The sequence below is a fragment of the Patagioenas fasciata genome, chromosome 4 (genome assembly GCF_037038585.1).
Source record: "Patagioenas fasciata isolate bPatFas1 chromosome 4, bPatFas1.hap1, whole genome shotgun sequence".
In the NCBI taxonomy this organism is placed as follows: domain Eukaryota; kingdom Metazoa; phylum Chordata; class Aves; order Columbiformes; family Columbidae; genus Patagioenas; species Patagioenas fasciata.
In genome coordinates this window covers 80,903,074-80,916,808 of record NC_092523.1, presented here as the reverse complement: position 1 = coordinate 80,916,808, position 13,735 = coordinate 80,903,074, and the positions used below count along the sequence as shown (strand labels likewise).

Below are 13,735 nucleotides of genomic sequence, written 5' to 3'. Positions count from 1 at the left end.
CATCTCACCTAAAGTAGTTTAACTGCCCCGCGACTTCAGTGTTCAGTGAGGATATCCTGATGCATGCACTCCAACGTTAACGAGAAGCTGACCAGGTCCGTTGTCTCTAAATCACAGATACAGACAGAAGAACAAGAACCGATAACAATTCTCTAGGTATGCAAAGTCTTGTTATCATAACTACTTTTCACAGCCATGACACATTTGTTATTATTGATATTAAAGAACATGCTGTTTTATCTCAGCATTGAAACCCTGGAAAATCAAAGGCAGGAATATTTAAGGGATTCCAGCAATCTGGTATAGCTCAGATGGACGTACTTTTTTTCTGAGGCTAAATTGGTTTTGCTCCTGCAATATATAAAGCATACTTGCAGCCCACAGGACCTGGAATTCTTTTAGCTGAGCCCTGGCATGAATATTTATAGATCAAGCAATGATTTCTGCAGAATTTTGGTTTTGCTTAATTCAATGTTTCGGTTTGGTTTTTCTTCTACCCATGTGATGCACAGAACCATATCGTTTCTCCATACAAATTTTCTAGATTCTCAGTGTGAATTATTTGCTTTTTGGCAAATTATTTTACCTTTGGAACTCAAGAAGCTGCTTGCTAGCAATGACACAGTTAAAACATCATGAAGGGTGACTCCACCTCTGAAGCCCAGCATGGGAATGCAGTGGGTGCACTGCTGGCTCAAGGTACAATACTGTGTCATAATTACAAATCCCTAAAGCAAGCAGAGGCATATCTGTGATATCTTCCCCTTCCAAAATCATGGTATGACAAGGGGAAAAGGCAGATAAGGCCCACATTCAGGAAAACATGTAAATGTCCTTACCAAGGAAGTCTTCTTGTCCTCATTCTTTTTCCTTTCCTAACCCCTTCTATTAATATTTCCCCTCCTCACTCCTTGCTGTTTTTCACTAGTGAATTTGCCATCCCCAAGAATCTCCCCTCCTTTAAACAACAGTATTTACAAAGGCTCACACTAGTTACTCTGCTCACATGCTATCCTCTTGTCTTATCTCCATTGCAAACTCTGGGGGCAGTTTTTGTCTTGTTCTGTTACTGTACAGAACACATGACAAGTGGCATCCCAGCTGTGGTGGGCACCTTGCGCTAACACCACAAATACGGTGAAAATAGCAGGCAAATGCCCCTCTGTAAAACACAGCAGGTGCCAGCTCGCACACCAGGGCCTCCCCGGCCATTGCTCAGCAAAAACCAAACGGCAAACTGACAACTCTGGCCCCACCAGACGCGACAAGAATGCATGTGTGACGTGGGGATCGGGAGCAGGGAAGCACAGCGAAATGGATGCATGTTGCCAGTGAGTGGTGAAATTCTTTGAGAACTTTTGTTGTAAAACTAAACCATGGATGAAATGCTCCGGTCCCATGCACTGGGAGAAACTTTCGAGAAATACAAAAAGGCATTACTTACCGAGGTTGTCAATGTGGCTTCTTCAGTTTGTGTGACACCAGTTACTTGGCTTCTTGGGGTCTACATAAGGAAGAAAAAGGCTTTGTCAAGCAAGGAATTGGGAAATCCTACAGCACAGTATCAGCCAAACCAGAACAGATTCCAGAAGCCTTTAACCCAACTCCTGTGTGTTACTAACTGTCAGACCTCGCTTTAGTGTCTCTTTTATGTTGGCCACAATGGAGAGGTGGAAAGAGCAGACAGGAGGGGCAGGATCTTTGGTTGTCTCTTTGTGTGCATCCATGTCCCATGACAGATCTTTGGTCTCCGCCACCCAAGATAGGAATCGTGCGTGTTCTTACTTCAGCCTTTGGTGCTACAGTCATCTGTCACTGTTGACAGACCTGTTCACACCAGGTCTAACTGGATCCAAATCTTGCTTTGCTCCCTTTAGGAGCTGTGAGCTGAAGACATACAGGACATGAAACAGCCTTTCCAGAATCAAATGTAGTTTCATCTCAGCAGTGAGAATGCAATTGCAATTAGAAAAGTGTTTTATTTAATAAATACTCTGCTGGTTTCTGTCCAATCTGAAATTTTGGTGGACTTGTCCACTCATCTCCTTCAGCTGTATGACGTTTGTAGTCTGCTTTTAGCTACGTATCTGTGGTGCTCTGTTCACTTCCATCTGCATCCCCATGTTTCTGAATCCTACCTGCATTTTCCTCCGGGATATACAACAGAACCAATTCATAAGTAAATTTTGCAGGGACTGACATCTTGTAGTTATCAAGAGTGGCGTTTTTTACGAAGGCGGGGCATCTCTCCTGCATACTGCCAGGAATTTAACCCCTGGCTGCCATTTAACAACAAAAAAAAATGACTATTCCAGGTAACTCACAGGTCCTTAACATTTCAGGTTTCCTGAGAGTTCAGCACAAAGAGCCTCTGCTGGGGGATGTTCCACAGCACAGGCCAAGGAGGACAGCAGACGCAGCTTTACATGCGCACACCCCCAGGCTTAGAGGAGCAGCTCTTGGGAAAGCACCCAAGTCCATCAGTATTATACAAAGAAAATGTTTCCGGAGACTTTGCTCGTCTGCCTTTCATGCACAGCTAATACTCATACTCGTCATCACAGAATTTACACATACTATGTGTTTCTAGTACTGTACGTGTAATTAATAAAATAATCCAGTTATAAGATACTGATTTCAGCTGAGAGTTGAGAAATTTCTGAAAAGCTTGTAATTTGGTAGCCATCAAATTTCACCGTACTCAAGCTTCAATTTTCTCTTCCCGCGCAGTACAAATCAACTGCTGGCAGGAGAGCCGTTCAGTCTGGGGCAGAGCTGCCCACAGCAAGCTCGGAAAGGTCTGTGGACAAGGCTGCTGCTCGTGCGAGAGCAGCTTCGCTCTTGGTTTGGCTGCAGAGGGACGCGCACAAAGTGCGTGCATCAGACACCCAGGCCGGGATGTGTGTTCACAACAGTTTAACTTTTGGATTTGGGACAAGTACTTTTATAAGACATGAGGGATTTGTCTACAGCACTTGTTTCTGCTTCTGAGGAAATGAGTGCTTTTAAATGTTATGCAAACAGCAGCAATACATTCTTCCCTCTGAAATCTGGTCCTGCTTGACTCTCAGGTTTTTGACACTCTCCAGCTAAATAACCACAGTCCTCATGAACTGTGAGCCACACATCCGTGCCCACCTCTACATGCACATGGTAATTGTGATATAGATCATATAGCACATTTTAAAATTACACATATACAACCATACTCCTTAGAATCTGAGCTTGTAGCAAAATTAGCAAGTGCAGCAACTCAACACCCATCAGCAACTTCTGGTTTGGTTTGCTGCTTCCCTGACTCATCGGCTGCTTCTGCAAATAAAGCCTCGTGATTCAGGAGTGGCAAACTGTGCCACCTGCGTAGGAGGACAGAGCCTTGCTTCAGGCCACCTTTTCCATATGATTCTTTTCACTCAGATTTCTCTCCTTGCTCAGCTCCGCTCTCTTACAACCTGAACCGAATCAGCCTCCATCCTCTCCTCCCCATCGGACCAACTACCAACCCACCCTATGTTCTCTTTACTCAGCTGCCCACCGTGTTTCCACGGCTGCCACAGAACAACGCCGGGGCCCTCGCTGCTGGACCAGGGCACCCCCGGCTGAGCGTGGCCAAGGAGCCAGGCCAGGGGGTGGAGGAGATATGCCGTGGGGTGGGAGAATGTCACTAGTGTCTGTGTTAGATAGGCCGGGACTTGCACTGAGCTGTGAAACAGAGATCTTGCTAGGAAAAGAAGGAAGATACAGGTTTCTGACCAAGTCCCACACTTTCCCATCAATGTAAGAACACTTGAGAGCAGAGGTGTTACTTTCCAGTCTTGGAAACATCTCATGATAACCCTGAACACTCCAGGAACAGTAAAGAACCTCTCATTCAAATGGAACAGATGGCGATCATATACTTTTTCCTATACTATGACACATACACCTCCTAAAAACCTGAGGTTTACAGTCTACAGCTGTCAGGGTCCAAATCCCATGTCAGTGAAAGCTCTGGCCCCTGACCCACGGCCTCTGATTTGACAGGAGCTTTGTACCTAGAGAATGCCAAAGTGCAAAACACATCACAAGCCAGTTTATTCTGTATTGCTGCCAAGTGCATCTGTTTACTTCGGCATTTGCTGGTGTGAAGGGAAGGGACAGAGAGAGAGACCTGTTCTGTTTGTTTACCTCTTTTGGATTCAGCCTGTCAGAGCACAGTTTCAACAACCCGTATCTAGCTCTAAATGAACCGTACTACAGAGGACACATGTAAGATTAGCAAACCAATGGCACAGGTTTTCCTGAGCTCGGAGCCACGTTGCACTTGAATGCAGCTCCAGCCTTACAAAGGTGAAGGCTGCTCCACTGAAATCCGACAGGACAGACTCTGGGGAAGCACATCTGAAATGTGTTGCTGCCACATCCATGCTCAGGGCTCCATGTGGTTTTTCTTTTGAAGTCAAAGACAGACTTTCTATCTACTTCTGCAGGACCAGGTGACTCAGTGCACTTGAAAACCCCATTGCAATGCTCCAGCAGTCTAGTTTTTAATTTTGTTCGCCTATTCTCAGCTTCTTATTGACTTGAAAGAATTCAAGAGCAGGTTCTGGAGCTTAAAACGTATGGTGCTGCGTTAAAACCTAGATGCATGCTACCTCTATGTACTGTTTTACTGAGTAGAAGTGAAGGTCTTGCATGGTAAGCAAGTGACTATTACAGTGCCTGTGCATTAGAGCGAGTCTGCAGACCTACAGTCAGTGTCTGCTTTGTTTTCGGTCTGTCTTATGTCACAGGCTGACATCTTCCCTTGTTCCTGAAATAAACACAGTGACTGAAGGCTGTAATTTGATGATTTTGCTATCCTGCATTACATTATTATTTACTTGGGTGATCAACTAACTCTAATTACAATTCTGAAATGGAAGTATCTTTTAGCAGGCAATATCAATGGAGCGACAGCATCTGGAGTCTTAGCATGTACGAATCCTGCAGTCTCACTCCTCAAGTGCATCAAACTTACCAGCACAGACGAGGAAAGAGACCAAAATGGCTCACACTGGGAGTCTCTTCCCGTTTCCCAATGCCTATTGCACTTGAACACACACCTGGGAGGCCCAGAAATAGGACTGGAACGAGTTGTTGCGAGCCCCTAGCCCTACCCCTGGCTAGTCGGTGGCAGCCGCTACTGAACAAATGCTCTGTGTGTCAGCCTAGACACAAACAGCTCGTGTCTATCAGCTGATACAATGAGGCTGTGTGTGTGTGTGACGGCTCCTGCCTCTGCGGCAGACCCCACTGCACGGCCCGTCCACCTCCGCTGTCCTCGGGAAGGCACACAGCCCAGCGTACTTCTGCTGCTCCTAGGGCTGTGCATCTTGCAGAACCCAGCCCATCTGTCTCCAGCTCTTGTCAGACCCTGGGCGCCAGCCCCAGCGCAACGCTGTGCTCCATTGTGCCTGCCAGCCTCGATTCTGAGGACTGAATATCCTGTGGCCAAAAGCAGCGCTGGTCCCCAGGATGGGCAGCACTAAGCCAGACCTTCAGCGCAGTCTGCAATACCTTGGACAGGCTGGCTGGATCCCTCGACAGCACAGCCAGGGTAAAGCAGGGAACACTTGGGGGAAGCAGAAAACAATCCCACCCTTGGTTCCAGCGTGTGACCTGGGGCTCAGGACGGAGTCACTGCACCAAGTGCTGGCTTGCTAAGCACAAATCAGTGGCTCACGTCTTGCCTTTTGCTCTAATGTAACTGGGTGGGAAAGGACTTGATGCTTTCTCCTGTCATCAGACCAAAGCAGCGCATGACTAAGTGACCAATGACACCCTCCTGCAAACACGAAACTCAGAAAGAGGAACTTTCAGGAACAGTTTTGGCATGGGGTGTGCAGATTTGGTGTCAGCAAAACTGCTGTTTCAAGGCACATGAAAGATTCCTGTTGCTGCCTTAATTATATCTTGCCTTCTTATTTGGGGGGGCGAGGGGGAAGTACATAACATTGATGAATATACTCCCATGCATCTCTGTGATACCAGATCTATAATCAAGCCTTTTTGGGTCGTGGAGATGAACATTCTACCACCAGAGCTTATAGATCATTTGTAAGGATCCTTTCCAAAGAGAGTTGTGAGGAGTCCTCCTGTGGTAAGCAGGCAGGATAGACAGAAAAAAAGGCAAAATCAGAGAACTGGAAGCATCATTTGGAATTCAAGCATATGATTTATAAAACTATCTAATTGTTTCCAGCTCTTAGGAAAGCATTATCGAAATGAAAGGACATGAACAGCATATTCAGAAATTCTATAAAGGTTTGGTATAAGATAGCTCCTGAAGATTAAGAGCATCTTAGGCCTCTGAGAATGAAATACTTGTATGCAGTGATATACAAAGAAGTGTAAAAGAACAGATAGTCAGGCAGGGGCTGAGAGAAGTGCTCATGAAAAGAAAGCAAGCTCCCTTAGAGCCCTTCGTGCCTCATTTCTGTGCCACTCCTCCACATATCCTTGGCTCATGTGATACTTCATTGTGATAAACTTCAGACAAAGCTCAGCAAAACCCATCCTCAGGAAGGCAGATTGTTTATGCGGGGCACTGAACCCAAGGCGATATTTAAGACGGTGGAAAGGCTGTGTTTCTGTGAGCCTGGTGATGGCACCGGTGACGGGGCTCTAAAGTCTCCCTCAGTTCTGACAAAAAGAGTCATTTCACAGTAAATAAGCATCACAGCAAGGCCAAGAGAGTATGTGAGATGCTACTGCTGGAAAAAGAAAAGACATTTGCCTGTAAAGCTTGCTGGCTCAGGTAATACGCTGTAATAGAATGTGAAATGGTAGCGCCCTTCACAGCAGCTGCCTGCTGGCTGTCCCCTCGGGAGCTGTTCTTTCTCAGGACCTAAATCCACATTTCCGGTATTTTTTCCAAATACATTGTTTCCTCTCTCCAGCTTACAAGATTATATTTGTCAGCTACAAACACAGACACCCTTTTTTTAATGACAAAACTCAAGCTTATATTTGTTTGCTCAGTGCTCTTCAGACTTTGGACTTCGCTAAATCTCTGTGTTAGAAGTTGTTTGAAAATAAATATTCAGATATGGTTTATGCTGCATTTTTCTATGGGCCTGACAACGTAAAGAATCTACGTGGAAGTCAGTGCTGATTCATGATGAGAAACAGCTCTTCCCCTCCTCTTCACTGGCTGCCTCGCAGAGCTAACAGCTGAGAATGTAAAGCGGGTCTGGATCTGGGGTGTCCGCATAACTAACCAGTCAGAGGGCTAATTTGGGGACAGCACTCCCACCACCTCCCATCTGCCTGCCTCTCTGCTCTCCCTACGTTCTTCAGGGTCTCCCTGCAGAACACAACTTCTTGGTCAGCAGTCTAGGACCGAAGGCACGGAAAATATCGCTCTTCAAAAGCTAATAGCAACGGAGAGAAACCATGTCCCGAGTGGAAGGGACGAGCTTTTACGGTCAGCCGTGCTCCCCATGTGCCGCCTGCTGGCTGCTGGGCAATGTTGCACAGAGAGGAGCATCCGGCGTGCACAGCCCCGTTACTCTCAATTAATATGGGGAAAGGATGGTACAGAAAGACAGACAGGGTTACGATTTCTTGCAGGAGTGTGATGCAGGTCCAAAGTACATGAACACTTCGCCCTTCCTGTTTTTCAGCCTGGCTGGGTGAGGACTCAATGCAGAAATTGTCAAGCAACTGCCAAGAAAACTCGCGTGGCAGTAGAAAGGCCGATGTCCCAGTGTGTCCTGAGTCCTGAATGTTAAATTGTAGCTACTGTGGACCAAACTTTGTGAGCTATTGTAATCTATGAGATGATGTTGTTCTGTTTTCCAGTCTCCTTTTACCTCACTAGCAAATGGGTGAGTTAGAAAGCTCCACAAGAATAGCAGGTGGGATGTAAGACTTCTGTCTAGTATTGTTCACACTGAAAGAATCAACAGCGCTGAACTTGCTTATGCTTTATTGCTACTCCAAGGAATAACTACCGAAGCACACTTAAGCAGCACTATTACTTGGTATCTGCTCTATCAATAGGAAATATGATTAAAGGAGAGTTACTACACATTATTCTGTATTTTTTAGGAACCATGCCAGTCTAAATTTGCTAGGAGTAGATAGAGTTCTTGGTACCTTGACTCTAAAACATGGAAAAAGCAACACATGGGTGAATCTTTAACGGATCTGAAAGAAATGGGCTCAAAACTTCCCAACGTTGTGTGCTTAGAAGGTACCGCAAGCGCTGTGGAGCACGAGCACAGAGCCCAGCTGAGCTGACGAGCACAGGGCACACAGGTTACGGGAACATGCCTGTGCACCACGTGCAATGACAATAAGAGGCATAACGTCTCCTACTGTTCACCTGACTGGTGACAATGACTGCTTGGTTCTGTGACACCAAGAAGCCACAGTGTAAGGCCTGGCAATGTGCAAGCACCGAGAGCTCTTCTTCGTTATCAGAAAGCTGCTACCTGTTTCTAACCTCACCTATGAGCTCTTCTCCTTTCCCTCCTCAACAGAGCTTTATAAAAGCACCACTGGGTTTCCACGCGTGCCATCCTCACGCTCAGGAAGAGCTTCCTGCAAGCCTCCATAAAGTTCGCCTGCCAAACCCTCATTCTTGAGTTGTCTGTGGAAATTCCAGGTGCCCTGATAGTGCTGCCACAAGGAATATCAGGGCTCCTTAATTTTGATTTCCTCAGTGCTTGCTCGTGTTTCTGTTTTGTTCTATCAGAAAAGTAAAATTGGAAGAACCACTGCATACACACACGGGCTGTTGAAGAGCACGACTCTCCAACATCCTTAACACAGCAGCTGTTGATGCCAGGGGATCGGGCGGTGAACTGCAGCCAGGCTCAGAAGCGCTCCCTGAGCAGCAAACCCTGGAGCCCCTGTCAGAGCCAGAGCAGTGGGACAGCCGCACCACCGCTCTGGCTCACTCGCTCTTAAACCACAGCGGAGATTCCCCAGCACCACACTAGATGGCACAGCTTACAAAATAAACTTCAGACAGTTCATTACAGACAGTGCACATGGGCCAGGGCTTCCCAATAACAGCTGTTGCTGGAGAGTGGTTTCTAGAATTGTAGCAACAAACACGCACACTACTGGTTTGGGTCTGAATCTGAAAAGGCGGCAGGCTGGTGGCTCCTGCTCTTACACCAGTCAGCTGGCCGGGCACTCTTCACACTCACATGTGCCTTTTCAAAATATGGTTGCATTTACTGAATAAACAACGGTGCAATGAAGCCTCAGTGTTCACAGAGCACTAACTTCCAAACCAATGCCACCTCAGAAATGATCACATGAACAAATTAAAATCTTGAATTAATTAGAAACAGAATTGTTAATGTTTCTGAGACCTTGACAAACTGCCTCCTTGCTCCTTTATTGCACTATCGCTTCGCCTGCTTCAAATGAAAGCTTTAAAAAAAGACAAGATGCATTTTGGAGCATTTCTGTTAATCTGCTTTGGAAATTCTCTTAGGAGGCAGAGGCCCCCATGTTCTATGGGATGCGAGTTTTCAGGAATTCCTATAGAGGAAGTCCTACCATAAACCGGGGGTGAGTTACCGTCTGCAACGATCTGTGTGTTTGATTCCGAGCAGGAATATCACTCCTCAGCATCTTGTGAGCTCTTGGGCCGTGTGCTCAGTTCCCTTCTGTCCAGCATCTCTGCTTCTTACACTCAGTAAGTGATCAGTGGCTCTGGAACTTCAGGCTTAGCGTTTGTTGAGAACCTTGTTTTTAAAAGAAGAATATAGAAAATAAATTACAGGCAGCCTAAGAGGAGTTCCAAAGCACAATTTCCCTGCTACCTGGCCAAAGTATGATTGTAACAACCATGACCTAACCACCTAAAACTAGTTACACCCAGCATAAATCCACATTGCCTCTGAAAGGGAAAGGTGTGCCTTTCCCTTAGCCACCCATTTTTTTCTTCATCCACGCTGAGGGCTGGCAGAAGGATGCTCTTTTAACATCATGACATGCTGATTAAGATTTTTGTCCACTCTGCTTCAGGGAGATGACCAGGAATTTTAAATTGCAGTGCACACATATTACCTAAAGAGCAGCAGTATGTAGGTGCCCTAACCGATGATCCCAGCTGTGCGAGGGGTGTAGAAATGCAGAGTATGGAACTGTCCCTGTTCTGAAGGCTAGAGAAAAGGGATACGAGTAAACTAGGAAAATCTCATCTATTACGCAGAGAGTTTCAGTAGTTCACACAACTCATTACAGTCAAATGTCTGTTTTAAGTAGCAAGGCCAAGCTGCACCCTGAAGCATCAACTGTGGTAGAAGAGAGCGCACCCCAAAGCACATTGATTGAGAAGGAACCCAGGCAGGTCCTCACTTCTCAGCGCTTGTCTTTCACTGAGCAGAAGGTCCAAGCAGTGCATGCCTGGCACGCACCTCAAGACACTCCACGCGCCTCGAGACACTCCACATGCCTCGAGACACTCCATGCGCCTTGAGACACTCCACGCGCCTCGAGACACTCCACGCGCCTCGCGACACTCCACGCTCCTCGAGACACTCCACGCGCCTCCAGACACTCCACACGCAAAGTACCCGAGTAGATATTTTTACTTAAGCACAAGCTCAGCACTTGGAGCAGGGCTTAGCTACTGTGGTAAGCAAAGAAATGAGAAATATTTCCATCATGAATTCCGTGTGTTCACACAGGTCACCGTATAGCACATCAGCCAGGGAACTTCACCGCAAAGGCTGCACACTTGTGCTTCTATAAATGCAAATGACATTTACTGTCCTGTTAAGCTGAGGCAGCACTGCTCCAAGTGACACTGAGGGATTAAGAAGTTCGCACACTGAAAATAGACTTATTTGGAGATCCACTTAGCCACTCTCTTTTCTAATGAGATAGCAGACAGAATCTCATCAGTGGGCTTTAGAAATCAATTAATGACAACACCTTTGCTAAGATAACAGAACAGATTTAAAAAACGGGTCAACACGGAATGGAACCGCCTTCTTCTCTGGTGGTAATCTTCAGTGTTAAAAGTCCAGCCCCTGCTAGACTGATAAGCATTTTTACACTTCAGCACTCCAGAATTACCAGTTCCAAATACAAAATAATTTACTAATTCTTGTGGGTTCCTGGTGTTGAATTTATCTGTATAACCCTCTAATTAAAATTTTACATCATGACTCCAAGAGGAAAATTGGGCAGTAAATGAAGGCAAATGAAAATGAACATCAGATGTACTCTGCACTAATGGACTCTGAAGTCCTGGCAGTCCAAAAAAGCTTCCTGAGCGTAATATGGAAGATGGCAGAGGAGGACAATGTTAAGAAATCCAATTGTAATCATTAGACTATGATGCAGAAGTTAAAAATTAGTAGTGAATTAATCTCCCTGCTCAGAGTAACAGTGAAAGCCTGGACATTCATCAATGCAAACATCGGAAGCATAAGCAATCAGTCCCCCTCAGCGGATCCGCTAGAGCACATAAATAAAATGCCGTGCGTACTGCTAGAATTAAACTTCATAAACCTGCACAGTTACTGTAGCTCCAATGCTCTCTTTCAAGCAAAAAAAGGAAAGAAATTCAAGCATTTAGTCCTCAACTTTTGCATGTCATTTCCCTTCATTTTTGCATTACCTGTGGTTTAAAACACTTGCAGCACGGCTGCCTTGTGCAGAGAGTCTACATATAGGGACCGAATGGAGAGAGAAGCAAAAAAAAAGGAGAAATGGCAGAAAAGAGGGGGGATGAACAGAAAGCAAGCTTTTCAGCTTTTTCCCACCTCACTTCTGACTTTCTCCTCCCGCCCCGCGTTTCCCCTCCTTCCAGGACCGCCCGGCAGGGCCGGCCCGCCGAGGAGTCCCGCGTCCCGCCCCGGGGGCGGCCCCTCCCGGGCCCGGCTAAAAGCGGCTCGGGGGCAGCGCCGGCCCCGCTGCCAGCGCCGGCCATGGCCCGTGACCGCGGCCCGCCCGTGCTGCGGCAGCCGCCCGCTGCCCGCCTCCCGCCGGCCGGGCCGCCCGCCGAGCCCCGCGCCTGGGCCGGGCTGGGGGCCGGGCTGTGGCCGGCGCTGCTGGTGGGGCTGCTGGCCGCGCTGCTCGCCTGGCTCTGGTACGGCCGCTCGGACGGGCGAGGCGCGGAGGGCGGCGAGGAACGGAGCCCGCGGGCCGGGGCCGAGCAGCCGGCTGCAGGTACCGGGCGAGGGGGCGGGAGCCGGGGCGAGGGGCCGGCTCGCGGTGTTTGGCTTTACACAGGCGTGCCAGCGAGGACTTGTTTTTGCTGCTGCTAAGGCTGATGGTGTTACTGAAATCATTCCTGTTTTAATTAAATGTCATTTTTAGAGGCTCTCCTGGGAAGCAAGGAGCAAGTGCTGCCAGAGGCCAAGGCTGCTGCCCTGTCCAGCCCTCAGAAGCCAGGAGAGGATCTGGCAGCTCTACCAAAGAAAGAACTCAACCATGTTCAAAGTGGTGGGGCTTCTGCCGAAACTCTGGAGACAGAGCGGCTTCTCCCAAAACAGAGCACAACCGACCCCAGGGAGCGTCCAGCTGATGCTCACGGCAGCCAGGCCGGTGAACTGAGACCCCAGACGGAACAGGCAAGCGATGGATGGTGCATGATGAACTTGGCAGGAGCTTCTGATGATGTCTGTAAGGACACAAGTGAGAAGCAGCTGGGTCAGCCAGCTAAGAGTCAGGACTGGGACCATGAAGAAGACTGGGAAGTTCTTTCTGAGCACCTGGCCTGGGGGGAGGCTGGCAAGACTGGCAGCGTGGAAGACTCCGACAGCAAGGAATGGGAACAAGGAGACTGCCCTGATGGGGACTTGAAAGCAAAGAGAGTTGCAGCTGTGCCCCCCATGTTTCAAAATCTCCACGTGACTTTCCGAGTGCACTACATCACCCACTCCGAGGCCCAGCTGATTGGCGTCACTGGTGACCACGAGTGTCTCGGCCAGTGGCACAGCTATGTTCCCCTCAAGTATGACAAGGATGGCTTCTGGTCTGAATCCATTATTCTACCGGTAGACACCAAAGTAGAGTGGAAATTTATCTTGGTGGAGAATGGGAAGGTCAGTCGTTGGGAAGAATGCGGTAATAGGACCCTAGTGACTGGATATGAAGATCAAATCGTTCATCAGTGGTGGGGATACCATTAATGGGAGTTGGGAAGCTGCTTTTCCAGTGGCAAACCTGGTTAGATTATTTACAGAGCCCTTCAACTTTACCCCTCTTCAGTAGAGACAACCTCAGCTGCAGAGCTCTGTAATTCCTGCGTGGACCTGGTTACGCTGTGTGAGCAGCAGATCCGGGCCATCCCCATTTAGGAAAACTATTTGGCAACCTGAAGAAATCAGCTTGAAACACACTTGGAACATGTGCAAGGTATGGAGGCTATGGAGGCATGAGCGGCATTCCAAGCGGCTGCCTGTCCAGGGAATCTGAACTTTGGGCATGAGCTGGTGTGGCTTTGACTGGGACTATGAGCTGCATCTTTGTATCAACTGCTGTGGGCTTCTGAAGATACTAGGAAGTGTGGTTACCTACACTGTAATAGAAACTTCAGTGTTTTAACTTATGCAATGTATTCAGTGAGCAATAAACATTTTCAGACTGACAGTCCTTTACAACTTGACCAGTGATCTGACTCTTCATACCTTTGGCAGAAGTGAGTTACTTGATCTGAAACGTTAGTGTTAAAGAATTCCTGAGAACGGGCTGGCACTCCCTGGAGTAACCAAGGTGTAATCCCCACACGTTTGTC

The 13,735-nt window shown here is 47.5% G+C and overlaps 2 protein-coding genes across 9 annotated transcripts in view; one reads left to right on the top strand and one right to left on the bottom strand.

Moving 5' to 3' along the window:
• Nucleotides 1–13,735, bottom strand: part of CCDC158 (coiled-coil domain containing 158) — a 41,681-nt gene that overhangs the window by 1,260 nt on the left and 26,686 nt on the right. For 6 of the 8 annotated variants that reach the window (XM_071808313.1, XM_071808315.1, XM_071808316.1 and 3 more), the window contains 3 exons: nucleotides 9,562–9,728; nucleotides 1,445–1,504; nucleotides 9–106 (listed from right to left, as the gene is read on the bottom strand). The gene's annotated coding sequence lies outside the window, so the exon portion shown is untranslated. Of the gene's footprint in view, nucleotides 1–8; nucleotides 107–1,444; nucleotides 1,505–9,540; nucleotides 9,729–13,735 lie in introns of all 8 variants that reach the window. The other 2 variants (XM_071808312.1, XM_071808314.1) reach the window with 2 other exon arrangements.
• On the top strand, nucleotides 11,913–13,606 carry STBD1 (starch binding domain 1). Its single transcript, XM_065836307.2, has 2 exons — nucleotides 11,913–12,165; nucleotides 12,316–13,606. The coding sequence occupies exons 1-2, from the start codon at nucleotides 11,925–11,927 to the stop codon at nucleotides 13,128–13,130; spliced, it is 1,056 nt and encodes a 351-aa protein (XP_065692379.2). The 5' UTR covers nucleotides 11,913–11,924; the 3' UTR covers nucleotides 13,131–13,606.